The 19,377-nt window shown below is 40.8% G+C and overlaps 1 protein-coding gene across 5 annotated transcripts in view; it reads left to right on the top strand.

Moving 5' to 3' along the window:
- The first annotated feature begins 15,343 nt into the window (after positions 1 to 15,343).
- The window catches only part of MAP9 (microtubule associated protein 9), a 30,979-nt gene continuing 26,945 nt past the window's right edge, over positions 15,344 to 19,377 (top strand). For 3 of the 5 annotated variants that reach the window (XM_032779122.2, XM_032779119.2, XM_032779118.2), the window contains exons 1-3: positions 15,358 to 15,407; positions 15,664 to 15,829; positions 17,723 to 17,807. In XM_032779122.2, coding sequence (XP_032635013.2) covers positions 15,755 to 15,829; positions 17,723 to 17,807 — 160 coding nt within the window. In that variant the 5' untranslated portion in view covers positions 15,358 to 15,407; positions 15,664 to 15,754. Of the gene's footprint in view, positions 15,408 to 15,663; positions 15,830 to 17,722; positions 17,808 to 19,377 lie in introns of those variants that run through there. The other 2 variants (XM_032779120.2, XM_032779121.2) reach the window with 2 other exon arrangements.

Below are 19,377 nucleotides of genomic sequence, written 5' to 3'. Positions count from 1 at the left end.
ATGGTGCAGTGCCTAAACTGTTGGCCTGTGACTTGAGAGGTCTGGGGTCAGGTCTCTGCTCTGCTACACATTTCTTGTGTGATGTTGGGCAAGTTACTTACCCTTTCTGTTTTCTTTAATTCCCAACTGTAAAATCAGGATAATGGCACTTCCCTTCTTCACAAGAGTGTGGTGAGGATAAATACATTTAAAAATTAGGTGATGCTCAATAATACTTATGTGCCCAACCCCATATCATGATCAGTTACTTCAACAAACAAGTAGTGTTTATGATCAATACTTGATTTACCCATTATGGGCCCAGCTGTGCCACCTTTACTCAAGTTGAGTAGTTAGTCTCACTGAGTAAGATACTATCTGCAATGTAAAGTATTACTCAATATGAGTAAGGCAAAAATCACATCCTGCATTCAAAACTAATTTTAAATCTTCTACTCTAGTGTAGCTATAATAGCAAGGAAGATTTAGAAGAGAAGTGAGGACTGATTATACGACAAGCAGAGGCAAACATCACTATCATCAGGGAGCATTAGTCGGTCAACCTTTTTGACCATAAATCCATTTAAATTGTCTTTGTTTGTCGCATACTTTGTTTAATATACTGGATTAATTTGAATGGCTCTCTCCTTAGAGCTAGAAGGTTGTGGAATACTGTACATGTCTTTAATCTGAGGTCCCGTTTATGCCTCTCTGGTGATTCTGCAGGTGAAAATTTGTGGTACCACAGCACTTCTGAAAAGTGTAGGTGATAATCTGACATTCTCCCTGGTGAAAAACACTGTAATGTTAAGATTTATTGTTCAGCATTTAATGGCTGATGTGTTTCCCCAGCATTATTTACCTCATTATTTTACAGTGCACTTAGAGATGCTTTGAGTATGCAAGATGTTTATGAAACTGTTAGGCTTGTCTGGTTTCCCTGCTGGACAAAAGGTACTGGGCCATCTTAAGTCTCGTTCTGCAACCCTTTACTCATGGGAGGAAACTCTGTATATATAAATGGTACTAGTCACGAGACACTTGTCTATAAAGGGACTCGGTAGATGGGCTTGCAGGACTGGACACTTTAGCTACACTTACAGAAAGTTTTTCTGCTGTCACAAACTGTCTATTTTAAAAGTGCCTATTACTGTGACTGATGGAAGACATTTCTTATAAACGGCATTACTTAAATCACATCATGTACTCTTAAGAAAAAACTGCAGTGCAGCCTGAAGAAATATCGCCTTAAAGTATGGGAGGAAAAACCCTAAATTAGACAAACATGAAAAATCTTCCAGTTCTTTCCTTCAATATATCTGACTGCTGATAGCATATACAATTCTAGTTTAATGATCTTATTCATAAAAACTTACATTTCTCAAAATCCTTACTTGGATTTTCTTTACCTATTTCCAAATGAGGATAAATATATAAGAGCAGGAAGAGCACCGTAATGCTAGCACAGCTATTACATTTGATGCATGTAGACTCTTCTCCACAGATCCCCATGATACCACATTATCATACTGATATCATGGTTAATTCATCTGTGCATACATTCACTGATTTTGCTGCTCTGCACTAGAAACATGGTGATGAAAACCCCAAAAATAGTGTCTGTCACATAGAAAAGTCAGGAATTATGTTTTTCCACCAAGAGACTCACTACAGGAACGACTGAAGATAAAAGTTCAATTTAAAGCCGTTTTTTAATTTGACATCTTTCCTTAGTTTTGTTTTCAGATATGCCTGAACATTTTTTGTACCCTATTGAAACACAAGCCTACCTTCATGCTTCCAGCTTCCATCCCACACACATCACTCAATCCATCGTCTACAGCCAAGCACTGAAGTATAACCACATTTGCTCCAACCTCTCAGACAGCCAACACCTACAAGATCTTCACCAAGCATTCTCAAAACTACAATAGCCACACAAGGAAATAAGGAAACAAATCAACAGAGCGAGACATGTACCCAGAAGCCTCCTGCTGCAAGACAAGCCCAAGAAAGAAACCAACAGAACTCCACTGGCCATCACTTACAGTCCTCAGCTAAAACCTCTCCAAAGCATCGTCAGTGATCTACAACCCATCCTGGACAATGATCCCACACTTTCACAGGCCTTGGGAGGCAGGCCAGTGCTCGCCCACAGACAACCTGCCAACCTTAAGCAGATTCTCATCAGCAACCACACACTGCACCATAGTAACTAACTCAGGAACCAATCCATACAACAAACCTCGATGCCAACTCTGCCCAAATATTTACACCAGCAACATCATCACAGGACCTAACCAGATCAGCCACAACATCACCGGTTCATTCATCTGCACGTCCACCAATGTAATATACGCCATCATGCGCTAGCAATGTCCCTCTGCTATGTACATCGGCCAAACTGGACAGTCCCTACGTAAAAGGATAAATGGACACAAGTGAGATATTAGGAATGGCAATATACAAAAACCAGTAGGAGAACACTTCAATCTCCCTGACCACACTATAACAGATCTTAAGGTGGTCATCCTGCAGGGCAAAGAAAGAGAAACTGCTGAACTTCAGTTTATTTGCAAATTTGACCCCATCAGCTCAGGATTAAACAAAGACTGAATGGCTAGCCAACTACAAAAGCAGTTTCTCCTCCCTAGGTGTTCACACCTCAACTGCTAGAAAAGGGCCACATCCTCCCTGACTGAACTAACGTCGTTATCTCTAGACTGATTCTTGCCTGCATATTTATACCAGCCTCTGGAAATTTCCACCACACGTGTTTGAGGAAGTGAGTATTCACCCACGAAAGCTTATGCTCCAATACCTCTGTTAGTCTATAAGGTGACACAGGACTCTTTGTCGCTTTTATCTAGGTCAGTCGTTAAATACTGCTCATAGTCCGGACAAACCTTTCTTTGAGAATGAATGACATTTACTCAAAATAACTGAAGAATAAAAGGATACGGTATTATTGCTTCTGGAATTCTGTGATAGAAAAAGGAAGAGATAATAATTCACTCAAAATGCCATTTTGTAATTCAACTAAATTTTGACATGGATCTCACCTCAGAAAAGGATTATTAAGGAAACTAGGACAGAGTTCAGGGAGTTAGCTGTGGGCATGCTTGTGCTCACCCATCCCCAGCTTCCCAATAGGTGCTAACGGCTCCCTGACCCAGATCCTAAACAATTCTAGGGGACAACTAATGAGAGAACAGATGGGTGTGAGGGTCACAGGGTGAAAATCAGGGATCCATAGGGGATCACCAAACAGAGAACCTCAGAGAAGGGAGTTAACACCTAGGTATTGCTGAAGGGACTTCATTACTGGTTCAAATGGAGACTGGATCCTGTTTCATACTCAAGACCTTCTTGTTATATTTTCACACCTAAACTCCCACTCAGGTAAACAGATGCCTAAAGAATCAGAATCAAGCCCTTAGACACTTTTGTAGTGGTGTGTTTTTTGTTTTTTTTTTTTCTAGTGAAAAGAACCCATTACAAGTTTTTTGTATAGGCTGCAAAGACATTAACAGAGCAATACTTTCCCTGCATTTTTCTTGAAAGAAATCACGCTGCTGAAATGTTCGGAAGTGCTCACACCTTTAAATACTGAAATAGGTGGAATCCCTATTAAGATCTAGTGACAGATAGAACATCTGAGTTATAGTCCCATCTTTGCCACTGATTCATATGTATCACCTCATGCTAGTAACTTAACCTCTCTATGCCTCAATTTATCCATCTACAAATTAGATATGATAATAAGGCTTGATCCAAAGACTTTGAACTCAATGGGAATCTTTCCATTGAGTTAAATGGGTTTTGGATCAAGCCCATAATGCTTAGCTACCTCATGAAAATTATAAAGCTTAAAACATACTAAGACACGAGTTTCAATACAAAGTATTACAATAACACAGACATGAGATTATGTGTAGTTCTATTTAACATACCACACAAATATTTGTCTTCAGGAACGATGCTGCAATGTTCTTATACGTCAAATGAAAAGGAAGGTAAGTGTAATATATCAAGGTTGTATATATTCTGCGAGAATGGATTTCTAAAATCTGATGTGTTATAGAGGAAGGGTTATTTTATATGATGCAGGAAGAGGACAGAGAGTATAATGCTGTATATTTGATTGTTGTGAAAAAAGTTACTGAGTGAATAGGATTTAGGGATTTTAAATTTATTTATATTTGAAAAAATAGTTGGATAATTGGCTATGGAATTAAAGTTAAATCAGAATATCTTTAAGATTCAAGTCATACAACAACAAAAATCACTTTATACAGTTAGAAATATGCAGCTACTTAAATAGTTTGTGAATCTTAAATCTCATTTCAGGTTAACTTTCACCATAAGGAAATAATATATCAAAGAAAATTAAACACTGCTCTGTCCAACACACATTGTTTGACTTATGATATACGAAGTGAAAAGTTACAATCTGTATCATTGTTCTGACAAAATACTGGATCTGATCCTGCAATTCTTACTCTCACAAGTAACTTTCATAAGTAGCTGTATTTAATTACACGAGCAAGAGTGGTAGGATCAGAGTCTCTAAGTCAATACACATCTAAAAATAATCATCACAGCAGATTGCATTCTGGTTGTAACACTCCTTTGCAGATTTGAATTATTGTATTGATGATGCATCACTGTATTTTTTTTTTTTTTCTGGCCTTAAAAGTTTCTCTCTTTCTGCTATCAGACATCGATGGTGATTCACAAACGTTTGAGCAACAGAATTCCTAAATACTTCAGGTCTGTTTATTTTAGTTTCATCAGTGTAGTTTCTGGAATCACCTGGAACAGTTTTTTTGTCAATGATCCATGTAAAAACACCTGATTAACTTCAGAGAAAAGAATCTCAATTACTTTGGTATAACATCAGAAGTCTCAGGACTCAAGCCATTGTTCAATGCCTAATTTTAAAGTATACACTATCTAGTAATGAAGCTGACATGCTTCCATTATGCTTCTGCATTTAGTTTCCATTGTGTTTTCATAATTTAAAAATAAGCAAGACCTTTAAAATACATTTACATTTGTGTTTGGATCCTGCAGTCTTTAGGCAAAAATCCCATTCATCTCAATGTAATTTACATATATCGATGGGAGTTTTGCCTGAGTAACACATGCAGTTCTGGAACTAACTACTACTTTATACTTTGACAGACACATTTTCAATCCCTCAGTCCTGCGAATTCTGAACTTTATATTCAAATCTCCTATGTAAATTATATAGATTTTTTTTTATACTAGTCACACAAAGAGGCCTGAAATCAGAAGTATTTTTTAAAAAAAGTCTTCTCTCTTCTTTTTAGAATATGAAAACACCGAGAACTGATATTAACATGCATTTCAGGTAAAGCTTAGACAACGGTAATAATGTAAAAGAAACATGAACAATATAGACAACTGGCAAGCAAGGCAATGACTTTGTCCCTTTCAAATCATTTGCTGCCACCTTCTGGAGTTGAAGAACAGTGTCATTCTTGGGTTTTGTGTGAGGGTTGTATTTTATTTTATATTTTAGCATTATGACATATTTTTGTCTTCCTAACAATTGCTGGCATTAGTACAGACAAACAATACATACATTCTCTACTTCAATATTTTTGCCATTTTAAACAGGCATGCACAGATTTTATGTTCCACTGAGAGATGGGATAGTGAAAATCCAGGATTTTAGGTTGTTATATGTTTATAAAATGCAATAAGATGTAGAGATTTATCTTTATCAATTAAAACAGACTGAGTACATGAGGCATTAGAACTCTCTCATCATCACTGCTGTCCATTTAGATCCTTGTATTAATACCATCCATTTTGAAGGGTAAACTATTCCAGTGTATTTGAATAGGGAGCACTAACTAACTTTTATCAATATAATTTATTTCTTCTACATAAAGGTATCAGTAGAAACTAAAGATTGTCAGCTCACATAATTGAAAAATACAAGCAATATTCTCTCTGAGAAGATTTGGAACTATGGGCTCTTAAATCTTTTAAGTATTCACTCAACGTTTGAATAACAAATAAAATATTACTCATCACCACACTGAAGATTCAGATGGAGATGAATTGTACCAATATTTTACTACAGTATAAACCGAATCCTGCAGTTCCAGTTCAGGAAAGCCTCCCATTGATTTCAAAAAGTTTAATACTGGAAATAAAGAGACTAGTGCAAGTTGTCATTAATATCTAATAAAAAGTTGTCACTGATTTTGCATCTTAAAATTAAAGTGCACAGTGCCCCAACTTCATTCCTTATGACCCCTTCTGTTCTCTCTCTGCGTCAATACCCATTACTTTTAAAGGTTCTAGGGGGCTAGTAAATGCTGCACAGGCTTCAAAATGTTTCTCATTAAAGCTCTTTTTTCTAATCAAGTTTGTACTGTGTTCAAAAAGTCACTTTCTCAGGTACTTTTGCTCCAGTACAGTATCTGTTTGCAACCAGATAATATGACCTACCCTTAATTCAAATAACTAGATACATATGTCGTTACTGTGCTAAATAGATTTGAGAAATTAAATGACTAAATGCAGCACTGTGAAAAACCATTTTCCCAGAAGTTAAAATCAGAGCTTTATCAACTCAACAGAAGTACATCTAGGAAGAAGAGCCTGGCCTATGCCCTAGAACTTTTGTGCCACTCGGGGTATGCCAAGGGGCTGAAAAACTGTCCTAACAGGGCAGTTGAGGATTCCTGAATCACAGCTAGTTTAAAGCTCTTATAGTCAACAGGCAACTCAGCCTGACAAAGAAAACTGCTGCAGATAAAGAAACAAGCCGGTAGATTTTTCTCCCTCAGACATGAATAAAATTGAACAAAGAACTGGAATCCAGATTGATGGAAGAAATGCTCATCTTTGCTTTAGAGGAGCCTGTCTTCCACGGCCTCAGACTTGTAAATTGAATAGGGGCTTTCTATTGCAGCAGCTCAGCAACATGAGTGAGTTGCAGCACACACAGGGCTAGTCTACTCTAGGGGGGAAATCGATCTAAGATACGCAACTTCAGCTATGTGAATAGCATAGCTGAAGTTGAAGTAGCTTAGATCGAGTTACCTACCGTCCTCACGGCACGGGATCGACATCTGTGGCCCCCCCGTCGACTCCACTACCGCTGTTCGTGTTGGTGGAGTTCCGGAGTCGACAGGAGCTCGTTCGGGGATTGATATATCGCGTCTAGATGAGACGTGATATATTGATCCCTGAGAAATCGATTGCTACCCGCCAATACGGCCGGTAGTGAAGACGTACCCACAGTTTCATTAAAATTGTACTTCAAGCCCAGGCAGATGCTCTGCAGTGAAGCAGAAGGAGAAGGAGGGAGAGGAGATATAGAGATATCTTTTTCTTATTCTAAAAAAAAATTCTTGTTCACTACTACAGGAAAGCAATCCTTTCTGAAACGCTTTACCATTCACAAATGACAGAGATTGTCCTGGAATTGTTCCATTTCTCCCGGGGGTCTAAATAGGGAAGTCATTCCAGACAGCTCTGTGGCCTAGGGAGGTGAGTAAACTGTCAAAAGAATCAGCCTTTTTGGAGCACAGGCACTAGGAAGCTCATTTACATAAGTTTTTTCCCTCCCCAGCAACTCCATAACTGCTTGCCACACAGCTGGAGGGTTTGTTTTATGTTTGCTTCTGCTGCACAATAGCCAGTCTACTGCATAGGTAAGCCTGCTGTGAAGCTAGCATCTGTGACTTTCTATGGCTATGCAGTAATACAAGTTGAGTATAGTTTCTACAGCACTGCCTTTTGAAATGATTCTGAATTTATAAGACTCCATCTAAGTTAAAAAGTAAACCAGGAAACTTCTGATCTCCAAGTGCTAGCTTTGCTTATTAAAGAAGAGCTAAGCAGATTTCATATAAACAACTCAAATAAAATGTGAACATTCCAGATTTGGATAAGCAATCACAAATTTAGGGAGAAAAAATGCTAATCTGCCCATATTGGAATGCCCATTAAGGATTAATATTCAGGATCTGGATACACCTGAAATTTGGATAAGAAAACAACCCAGCATATAGCAAATAGAGTGCCAGGTGTCTGGCTGATAAGGGGACCTGACAGTGTCTGGTTAGATCTACTGACACCCAAAGTCTGCAGGCAGCGGAGGCAGGGAAGCGCTAGGTCATCACTTGCACCAGCCCCTACTCAGCCGGGGCCGCCTCCTCCCTGTGTCAAGCTGCTACAACCCAGCCCCAGCTTGGCAGGCAAGCCCTTCCCAAGCCAGGCAGAGGGGATGCAGACGGTGAGGGGGAAAGCAGCAAGTGCCAGGGAATTTAACCCTCCCAAAAATGTTGCCCTCTTGTTTACCTCTATTATTGAGCTAAAGAAGACTCTCTATTAGTAGTCAACAACAGTAGTAGTAATGAAATAATCTTTCATGTTCTAGACATCAAGGGACAGACGGATGAAGAGTGAAACAGACATAGAAGTAGATTCAGTTAAATTAGATTTAGACAAAGCAGTTTAGATCAACAAAAAAGTGTCAGCCTTTTTTTGTCAAAGTTATACTGATTGGAAATACAGGTTTAGTATAGTACAAACCCCTTCTTAGGTTTTGTCTGTACCAGGGTAGATTTTAAATCAATTTGATTTAAATTATTATTTAAATCACTAGTCAGGAATACTCGATTTAATCATGGATTTCTACATAAAAGTGCATTCTTGTTGGTTGTTATAATCTTAATACATATTCTTCACAACTCAGAGATAGATGTAAGTTTCACTTTTAGAAAGTACACACTATACATTTTTAAGTGATTTATTTTGAAAACTTTTCAGATTAGTTTTACAGCTATATCAGAAAATGAATGATTGTTTGATTATTTCATTTACCAAAGGTAATTGAACAGATATTCATGAAGTCATTGGGAGGTGAACTATCTCCAATTCAACAGGTTAATCATTAATATTTGGAGGATTTTCTTGCCATGCTGTATTAGGAGGAGAACATCACCAGAGAGGCAGCAGGTCCAAACCAACCTTGCCAGTGATGAGTAGGCTGATACTGCAGTCTACCTCAGGGCATGGGGGCTAGATGATGATTGGCACTAGCCTGATATTGAGGTGTGGTGGGAATAGTGGGTAGGGGTTCCCTGGGGAGGGGAGACTCTAAGATTGAGGGGTTCCTGCCAGGGGCAGCACCAGAGAAAGGGGCACCAGGGTCCTGGGAGGGCTATGGGGCCAGAGGACAGGTGGATCACCAGCCTGCAGAGGGCGCTCCGGATGCTGGGAGAGCTAATTCCCTGAGGACGAACAGCAGGAGGAACTGCAGGGGTGAGTCCGCATGCCTACAGGATCATTGTGGACATTGCTCCATACATCAAGACTCAGGTTAACAATTTCACCCTCTAGACCTTTTGCACACTGCTCAATTTCTCTTTTAGACACTTTATCCAGAAATTTGCCCATGACATCTGCTCTGTTAGGTGGACTGTATCCTTCTTAATGACTGAACCATGTTAATGAAGTGTGGGTTCTCAGTCATATGGAAAGGAGAGTTTGTTGCATAAACAAATCGGACACTTTTTGTAATCTGCTGGTTCTTCTCATAAACTTATCTATGGTTGTTTCAGGATGATGGAGATATTTTTTTTGTTTATTTTTTTGCTGCAGGTGATATAATGTGGCTATGTGATATACATGATGTGACTGAAACACTACCATTGGCAGATAACTCTGAAACTATAGAAAATGATGGTGATCTTGAAAGTGGATAGTCTTCAGAATCCTGGATTCTCCTAAACAAAATAAGTCTGTTGCAGGCACAGAGGATGCTCAAGGCAAGCAACAGTGGTTCATTGCCCAGAGTGCGTAGCGCCAATGAACACACACCAGGGTGGTGAAGCAAGGAAAGTTTATTTGAGATTTCAAAGCGGTGCAAGGAGAAGAACGCCTCAAATCATGCACCACTACACAAGCGGCGTTTCCCTTTTTATAAGTTTTTTTTCTCTTTCTTCTTTCTTCCCCCCTCACCTCCTCCCCCTGTAGCAGTTACGTAAGTGCAGGGCATTAAGTAATCTTGGCCACAGCAGCTCGTTAGTAAGTTTTCCTTCTGCCAGTTATCTTGTCCTTCAACATGGAGGCCTTATCACTACTGCTTTAGACTGGTTTGACCTGTGCTGCAACTGATAGCTTTCTAGGTCTGTCATAAGTAGACAGGTAAGGTAAGGGTTAAATTTCTTTTACCTGTAAAGGGTGAACAAAGGGAACCAAACACCTGACCAAAGGACCAATCAGAGAGCTGGATTTTTTAAAAGTCAGGGGCGGGAATTGTGTACTCTAGGTCTTTTGTTTCTCCCAGCTATGGAGGAAACAACTTTCCTGCTAACTCCTATTTCTTTCTAATTTCTCCTACGAAGTGTAAGTACAAAGGCAACAAGGCAAATAGGCTGTTATATGCTTTGTGTTGTATTTACATGTGTGTTGATGTGCTGGACTGGTTTAATTTGGCTATCTTTTAAATCAGACTGTGTATTCATATTTTCTTATAAGCAAGAGCCTGTATTGATCTCTTAATGCAGTAATATTGTTTTGTATTTTCTTTCTTTTTATATAAAGTTCTTTTTTAAAAACTGGCTGAGGTTTTGGGGTTTCTCCGGTAAGCCTACAGGAAGGGGGGGTGGAAAATCTCTTTATATTAGCTTTACTAGATTTGAATGCATCGCCTCAGCGGGAGGGTGATTTCCCTCTTTGTTTTGCCTTCAAGGAGTTAAGTACTGCATCGCCCAGGCTCACCCAGGGAAAAGGGAGGGGGGAGCAGATAACGAGGAGACAAGGGAGAAGAGCTTGTTTTCCCGTTGAGATAGGGAGACCCAGGGGTTCTGGGTCTTGGGGGTCCCCCAGGGAAAGGTTGGGGTGACTCGGGGTAACTAGGAACCCTAAATAGTCCTAGTTGGTGGCAGCGAGATAAAATCCAAGCTAGGTATAAGCTTGGGGGAGGTTCAGTAAACACTCAGATGTTGAACTCTAAGTCCAGATCTGAGACAGACGTTTATTACAAGGTCGAGTAGAGTTCAACATGGAGGGGCTTTGGTTCGCTTTGGCCTAAAACAGGAGGGCTTCATCGACACTCGTGGCCTTCCTCCCACCTGAGTTACCTAGGGTTATGCCTAGTGACACCAACAAGTCAATGCAGTTATTTAATTATTATTACCATACTGTTCATTTAGTATTGCTCATTGAGTGTCAGTGAATACAGTACTACTTTAAAGGTGAAATTGTAAAAGGAAGGTCTGCTTATTTCAGCTATTTATTTTTTTATCACAACTGCGTCTAAAATGATAGTATCATAGAGTAACAACTATATTTTTTGCTCAAACATGAGAATTCAAGAATAGTCCAGAAGGAAGACAGGCAGACCTTAAGAAAGGAGTATGAAATAAAGAAGTTTACCAACCTGAAGATCCTGCATGTTCAGACATGTTCCTTTAATCATGTTCAGTGCAGCTTCCTCCTGAGAAGGAACACATCTCATGATGTTGTTTCATTTGGGCAATCAGGCCTTGCATTTCTTTGTTGCACTGTTTGCATTTTGCACGCATGCCTCTTACCCACAAGTAGAGGAAATTCATTAAAATATTCCCAAACTCAGTCTCTTTTATGGCCTGCTGCCATTATAGATTTTCCCTTCTAGTGAGAATGGTATGATAGCTCTCAAATCAGTGAAGGCCACACCCAAAAACCTCAAGACTTCTGGAATATGCTGCTCAAACAGTTTCACTTTTGTTTCTACTGCCTGTCCCTTCCTTCTCACATTTATCTCCAGACTTCTTCTCTTTGTCCAGATCTATTCCGCCCCCAACAATTTTCTGTTCATTGACTTTAAGGGCATAAGATACAGAGAGGGACAATAAGGTTGAGATCTGTTATTTCTCACCTCTATATATTTATTTATTTAAAAACATTTTTGCTGTTAAAAAGCATGTTATCTTTGAAGAGACAAATCCACAGTTTGAGAACTGCAAAACTAAGCATCTCTGATGGTATCTTCTAAACTGAGTACTGAGTTCCATTGGGTAGATAGAAAGTTTAACCTAAATAATATATGCAGAAGTCCCTAGAGCCCCATAAGATTGGATCCCTAATCCATGAACTATTGGAACTCATTTACAAAACTTTTCTGAAACATTACATAATTATATTGTCTCACACTATAGAATTAGATTTTATAACCCCTATTCCAGGATGAGATCGCTGAGTTATAGTTTTAATTGAGATATATTATCTTTAGATAGGTTTTTTCTCTAAAAGCATTTTATCAAAAAAATCCAATTTAAAGAAAAAAATTTGACTTGATTTAAAAAAAAATCACTGATTTTTATTCACCCTTGTCCGCACTTGGAATTAGCCCTTATTTCACACGTGAACTTAAATGCATTGATGTAAACCTCTAATGTAGACAAGCAAAGCAACAATTTGAACCAGTAGAATTTACCCCTGCTGCTACTGGTGCAAAAGGCAGCTTTCCTGCTTTATACTATGGGTTTATGTTCATTCAGCTATATCAAAGATTGAAACTGCAACTAAATTCCCCAAAAGATAAGGCATAAGATCTGCATGTTATCATATTATATTAAGTGGAACAGTGAAAATTCTTCAAAATTACCTGCAAATATTTATTTGAATTAAAGATGGAAGTTACTTAGACTTTGTTGAGCCCCTTGTTGTTCACTTCCTGTGAATATTCTAGCAAATTAGTTTACTGAATGTTTGCAGAAGCATTACATTTTAAGTGAATATAGAAGTACATTGGCAGAAACCAAATGTTGAACTTGTTTATATGATTGTTTGCACTAGAAACCTCATTCCAATAGTTATTCTAATTCAAGTAAAAGAGACAATCAAAATTTAAGAGTTTGGAGTATGAAGCATTATTACTTACACATTATGAGTAATCTATAACCACAAATTATTCTATGATTTCAAATAACTAAACTTGGCAACTTTGTAAACTGCTCAGACCATGCACAAACATAGATTAAGTTACTCACAATGTATTATACATTCAAATCTAATATTAGTCTTTAGAGTTCCATTTCAGCTCCAAACCTTTTCCTTAGCAATCACACACTAGCACTACAGAGTTGTTGGTGTCACTAAGCATAACCCTAAGTAATGTGGAAAAGTGGAAGGCAATAAGGATATAAAGTCTCCCTGTTTAGGCCTCAGATGAGCAAAAGTCCTTCCATGTTTGAACTCTAATCGACCTAAAAGGCTGGCTGATGGGAAAGGCCAGGAGTAACAGCCGTTATCAGTTGCAACAGTTCTAATTGGTCTAAAGCAGAAATAATGAGGCCTGTGCACCTTTAGCAGAAGGACAAGATAACTTGCAGAAGGAAAACTTACTAACGAGCTGCCGCGGCCAAGTTTACTTAATGCACCTGCGCTTACGTAACTGCTACGGGGGGAGAAAGAAGTGTGTGAGAAAAGAATGCTGCAGCCGGACAGAAGAGGGAGGGGAAACGGGGGCTTGCTAGTCAGCAAGAAAAGTTCTCATGGATATAAAGGAACAGACTGCTTGTTTTAGCTGGGCTGGACTTGAGGCGTACTAAGTCTCCCAGCCCCGCTTTGAGATCTCAAATAAACTTTGCTTGCTTCTCCCTCTGGTGAGTTTATTGGGGCTAAAGCACTCCGGGCACGAATCACTGTTGTTTGCCTTGGGCACCTCCGGTGTCTGCAACAGAGTTGCTTTCAAAACTTCACTCCGTATTAATAAACAAGAAAAAAACCTAAAGCTGTGGGTTCTGTCCAATTCATTATTTAATTAGATTTTCTTCCTACAAAATATGTTTGTTTAGGGAAGATTAATATAAGCAAATATAATACAAATGTCTTTTAACAATATTAAAAATGTCAGGTTGTTGTTAAGATGACTGAAGCTCTGGAATGATTAAAAACAGGCTTATTCTAGAGAGAAGAAATCATCAACATTTAATTTGGAGGGAGAAAATGTGAATATAATAGATTTAATAAAAAGAGAATGATCAGTATCCATGTGTTTGTGAAGTTTTAAATTAAATGGTTTAAAGTGAAGTGCAAAGTTTTCTTCAAATATAGATGACTTAAGTACCGCTGCAGCATTCTGAGGATTTGCCTTCTTGCAATCATAAACCAGCTCATACAGTAGATTAGCTACACTCACAACAGACAGCCCTAGAAGAATTAATACTCCTTTGCAAATTGACCACTCATTCAGGCATGAATTGTTTTTAGCAAAGGTTGCACTGCTATCGTTTTAGAGAAAATGGAAGCTGAATACTTTGAATTATTTGAGACTCAAACCCCTATTACATGTACCCATGCTTTCCATCAACCCTAAGAAAGGGAGGAGTTAGGTTCTGCCTTCAGGTCAATCCTGACAAATCCCATTGACTTCCCCCCGCTTGTACAAAACATGAATTAGGGTGAAGTTTGGTCCAAGCAAAGCCTGTGCCTAGCTGCAGCAGACCATACAGCTTAAGAACCAAATGCTCAAAAACAGAGGTCCAAGTTTCATGGGCAAAAATGTATTTGCAACTGCATGTTGGCTGTTGTGTGTACAATTATGGAATTCACATATGTGAATAACTAGGTGTTTAAATGGCACTTGTATGCACAAACACCAACTTTGCCCCTACACTGGTTATAATTTCCCGTGCAAATAGAGACACAACTGTTTGTGCATCTTTCCATAGAAGCGTTGGATCGACTGGATATTTGGGTTTTGAGATAAAGGAGGTTCGTTGTAATTAACAAAAGCTGCAGTGCAGCGGCAATTTAGTTTAACGAAGTTGCACAGGCCTTCAAGAACGTGTGAGGTGTCCGGACTCACTTGGAGAAGAGGAAAAGCACTTAGTAAGCGTTAATGGGTAAGACTTAACAGGGATGCAAAATGGAGCGTGTGAAGGTGCAGCCAGTCATTCTGCTTAGCTACGTTCACGGCCAGCATCTGACCAGCTCAGCCCAGGACCTGACGTGTCCCGATCACCTCCGTTCTCTGCAGCCCTGACACTATTAAACAAACCCGGCAAATCTGCTGCAGAGGCGGGGCCCTAGGGGTACCCCACTCTCCGCACCGGCCCTCCCCCGCCCGGCTCCGATTCGCTTCTAAGCAGGGGGCGGGGAACCATCCGGGTCCTGGACTCTAGGAACAGAGCCAGACACGTGACCGTAGCCCCTTCCCGACTGGCAGGGGAGGGGGCGCGGCTTTGCCCCCCTAGTAGCAGAGGCTCGGCCTATGCGGTCACTTCCTGTGTTGGTGGGTTGCTAGGTAACGTGTATGGCCGCGCGGGCTGGCTGGCTCAGTCTCCGCCTCTCCGGTCAATGCAGCTGCGACGGCGACGGGAGGAGCCTAGAGCGACCCCCCCTCGGACGGGTCCGCGCGGGCACGGGATAGGCAGCTACAGGAGGTGGGACCCGTCTGTGGAGGGGCGGCCGCAGGGCCCGGCTTGTGGGGCAGGGGAGGGGGCGCTGTCCCCGGGCGGTCCAGCCCCGGGGCTGGGTTTCCGTGGGTCAGAGCTCGTGTGCGCCCTGCAGCGCAGACCTGCCCGGGGCGGGCTGATTCCGCCGCATGCCGGCGCCTCCTGCAGCGCCCCGGGGCAGCCCGAGCGGAGGGTCAGACAAATCCTCGCTTTAATCACTCTGCTCCATTGTTTAAACCCTCAGGAGAGATTTGAGTTCGCTGGAGCAGCGAGCTCAGGGCGTGAAAACGAGGAGAACCTGCATAAGAGTCATTTCTCCAGATCTTTTCCCCACCATGTCTGATGAAGATATTGGCACCACTTTAGCATATACCAAGAGCCCCAAGGTCTCCAAAAGAACCACTTTTCAGGTAAACTATTTTACCCCACCTTATCTGATAAAAAATCAGCCAACTCTGCACTAGCTAAACTGGCAAACCTCCTAGTGTACAGCTTATCCTAGTAAAGAAAACAACCGTGCTCTTACCAGGATAATCTATACCAGTTTGACAAGTGAAGTAAAAGCACTTTTATGCAGGTACATATACAGTAGATTTTTTGCCAGTGTAGAAATGTCACCAAAAATCACACTCCTAAACGACATTACTATACTGGCTAAAGTTTCTACTGTAGACATGGCCTTTGTGTTACTAAGGTTAGCAGCAAAAACAACTCTGCTGTCAATATGCCAGAAAAGCAAAAACTTCAATGCGTATACTTTCCTATCTTAAAAGTGGAATTGACATTCTCATTTAGTTTCTGTGTACTTCTTTAGAAAAATCATACTGAGGTTTTCTTGATCTCCTAAATGTACACAAGAATTGTCCTTGATTAAAATAAAATATCTGTTTTAAACCAGTTAAAAGCAAGGAACTTCAGACTACAAATCCTGGGTGGGTAACTTTTGCATGCAGCCAATTTGATACAATAGCTTTGTATTGGTCATAAAAAGATTTTAGCACATGCTTAACTTCTAAATCAATGGGATTTGTTGTATGCTTGAAGATGAGCACATGCATAAATCTCTGCGTGATTTAAGTTTTGAAGGTTGGAGGTGATGTTTACAGAAGATGCGTCCTGTCTAGTAACAAACTACACAGCAGGTGACTGAGATTTAGAAGATATATACACACACCTAACAGGAGATCTTAGAAGCACCACAAAATGTCTTCAGGACAAAGTTTTTCTTTTCCTCAGTCACCTGCTGTGTAGTTTGTGTAGTGTATTTTTATTTGTTTCTTACATCATCTGCTGCCGAAAATAAAGGATCTGATGATGGGTAGGTATTTTCTAGCTAGATTCTGTTGGACCTGAAAAGATCTATGTGGCATCTTTGTGAAAGCACATTAATGAAGATTATATGCACTTTATTAGAGCTTCTAACTGCTTCCGTGTTGCTAGTGGCTGGTAATTTTTGAGCAAGAAAACTCTATTGACTAGCTTAGGAGGGGAGCTGCCTAATATGTTTGCTTTTGTGGCTCCCATTCTTAAATGCTTATCTCTCCCCATTCATTGTGTAGGGAGCCTACACTCAGGCTTTGTGGATTCCAGTGCTTTCCAAGGCACCTAAAAGTAAGGCCTTGTCACAGCACTGTAGCTCCTAAGTCCCTTTGGATCTGGGCTGAAGTGACTTACCCCATGTCACACAGCAGGCAATATCAGAAATGGGCCATATCTTCTGACTCCCAGTCAAAAGCGACTGGGTAAGTCCACTGGGGAAGAGGGAACACAAAGTTCAAAGGGGCTGGAGGTGTTACTCAAAAGATATACAAACTAAGGCCTGGTCTACACTGGGTGGGGATCGATTTAAGATACACAGCCTCAGCTACAAGAATAGCATAGCTGAAGCCGACGTGTCTTAGATCAAATTAAAATTACTTACTTTGCATCTTTGTGGCGCCGCAGCTCCCCCATTGACTTTGCTTCTGCCTCTCACCGAGCTGGAGTTCAGCAGTCAACAGGAGAGCAATCGGGGATCGATTTATCGCGTAGTGTACATGTACCCTAAGATGCATAGACTTTTATCAGTAGATGGCAAGGATATGGGGTGGGGGTGGTGGTGAGGGTGTGTTCAGTTGGTGGTGTTTTCCTGAAAGGTGCATCAGCTTTCAAAATGTTGGGAAACACTGTACTACATCCTCACCCCCAAAGATTCAGTTCTGTTACTGTCCCAAAACATTTTTTGTTAGTGAGAAGAATGAGAGTTGAACTTGAAGTAATGGATCTTTCCTTTTGAATAAAAGTTATCTATTAAAATATTTCAGAATGAGCTACAAGAAGCAATTTCTGCTCGTGCAGCAAGACAGCAAACTGTTGAATACTCAGATGACTTTGACAGTGATGAAGATGGTATGTTAAATAGCAGCAGTTTTGTGTTCTCCCCCTCCCACCCTTCGCTGATAGATCACTAAAGATCCTGTGGAGCTAATACGGTTTAATGTACCAAGATTCCACGTTACAACTATTCCTAAATTATGTACCCTGTCCTGCTCAATAAAGTTAAGACAGAATTCCCATTGACATCAGAAGGTGCAAGATTGGACCTTTGTTTTTCCTGAGTCTAGGGTCTATATAATTTTTAAGGATTTTTTTTTACTTTTTTCTACAGACAAAGCCCTAATGAATCAGTTGCCTCCCTGCTTGGGGTCCTGTCTCTTTAAAGGAAATTTGTCCTTTTAAATGTCATAAATTACTTTTAAGACACTTCATCCATGTGATACCTGGTTTTTACTCACCATATCTGTCAGATCTTTTAGATTAAACTGATCTGCAAAGGCCCAGACTTTCCTTTACAGACAGACTCCACAGCAGGTCCCTTTCTGCATTTGACAAGTTACTTTGATACTACTGTGTTCTTTAGTGCCCCCCCACACACACTTTTTTTTTTTTTTTTTTACGTGAAACAACTCAGATCAAACAGTAATGACAGGCAAGGTTCTATAAAACAGCTTTCTTAATCAAAACTGTACTTTGTGGCAGGGCCGGCCTTAGGGAAAATGGCGCTCTGGGAAAACTTGTATTTTGGTCTCCCTGGCCCCCATGGGCATGGTGACCCTCTATTGCATCTGGCCCCTGTTAGTGCCGCCCATTGCCTTGGGCCCTATGGGCTCCCCGGGCTGCCCACCCCGCTCTGACTTCTAACCCATGCACTGTGCACCCTTTGACCCTGCACCCCCCTTCTGTGTCCCTAAGCCCTGCACTCCCCTCCTAACCCATGTGGAGAAACTGAAGTGGACGCGTGGAGCAGCAGGCATTGCTGCTTGCTCCCCCAAATGCTGTTCCTCCATGTACTCCTAGGCGGCTGTGATGTGGGGACCAAGGAGTGATGTCAGGGCTCTGTGCATCTAGGTCAAACTTTCCCTATCTGGGCTGAGTAAGAAGAGAGCAGAAGAGTAGCAGCTCCTGATGCCTGCTTCACAGCACAGCCCAGGTGGGGAAAGTTTGACCTGGACGCACAGAGCGCTTAATATTGCTGCTTGCTCCCCTCCTCACAACCCGTTAGGGGGATATGAAGGAACATTGGGTTAGAGGGGATAAGCAGTATGTGTGCATCACCGCTTCCTCACCCACCCAGGTTCCTATGCCAGGAGTAAGAAGGGAGAAATCTAGGAACCCCTGCCACCCATCACTCAGCTGCTAGCCGAGAGCAATTTCTGACTTTACGCCAGCAGCACACAGCTCTCTGTGCCTGGGTGGTCTACCTCTAAGGCCGTCTCTGCTTCGGGGTGTTGTACAGAATAGGTCAGAGACCATGTCTTATTTGCGAAGTTTACAATGTAAATTTCTTGTGGATGCAACTAGTGAGTGTAACATAGAGGGGCATGAGGAATCACAAAAGTTCCAGTAATAAGATCCCATGCTTGCTCGTTTTATAGTATGTGTCCATCTTTATGCTTCTGCTTGGAGAAGTAGGGTTTTA

This window comes from Chelonoidis abingdonii, chromosome 5, assembly GCF_003597395.2.
Source record: "Chelonoidis abingdonii isolate Lonesome George chromosome 5, CheloAbing_2.0, whole genome shotgun sequence".
Lineage (NCBI taxonomy): Eukaryota > Metazoa > Chordata > Testudines > Testudinidae > Chelonoidis > Chelonoidis abingdonii.
This window is presented reverse-complemented; position numbering and strand designations above follow the sequence as displayed.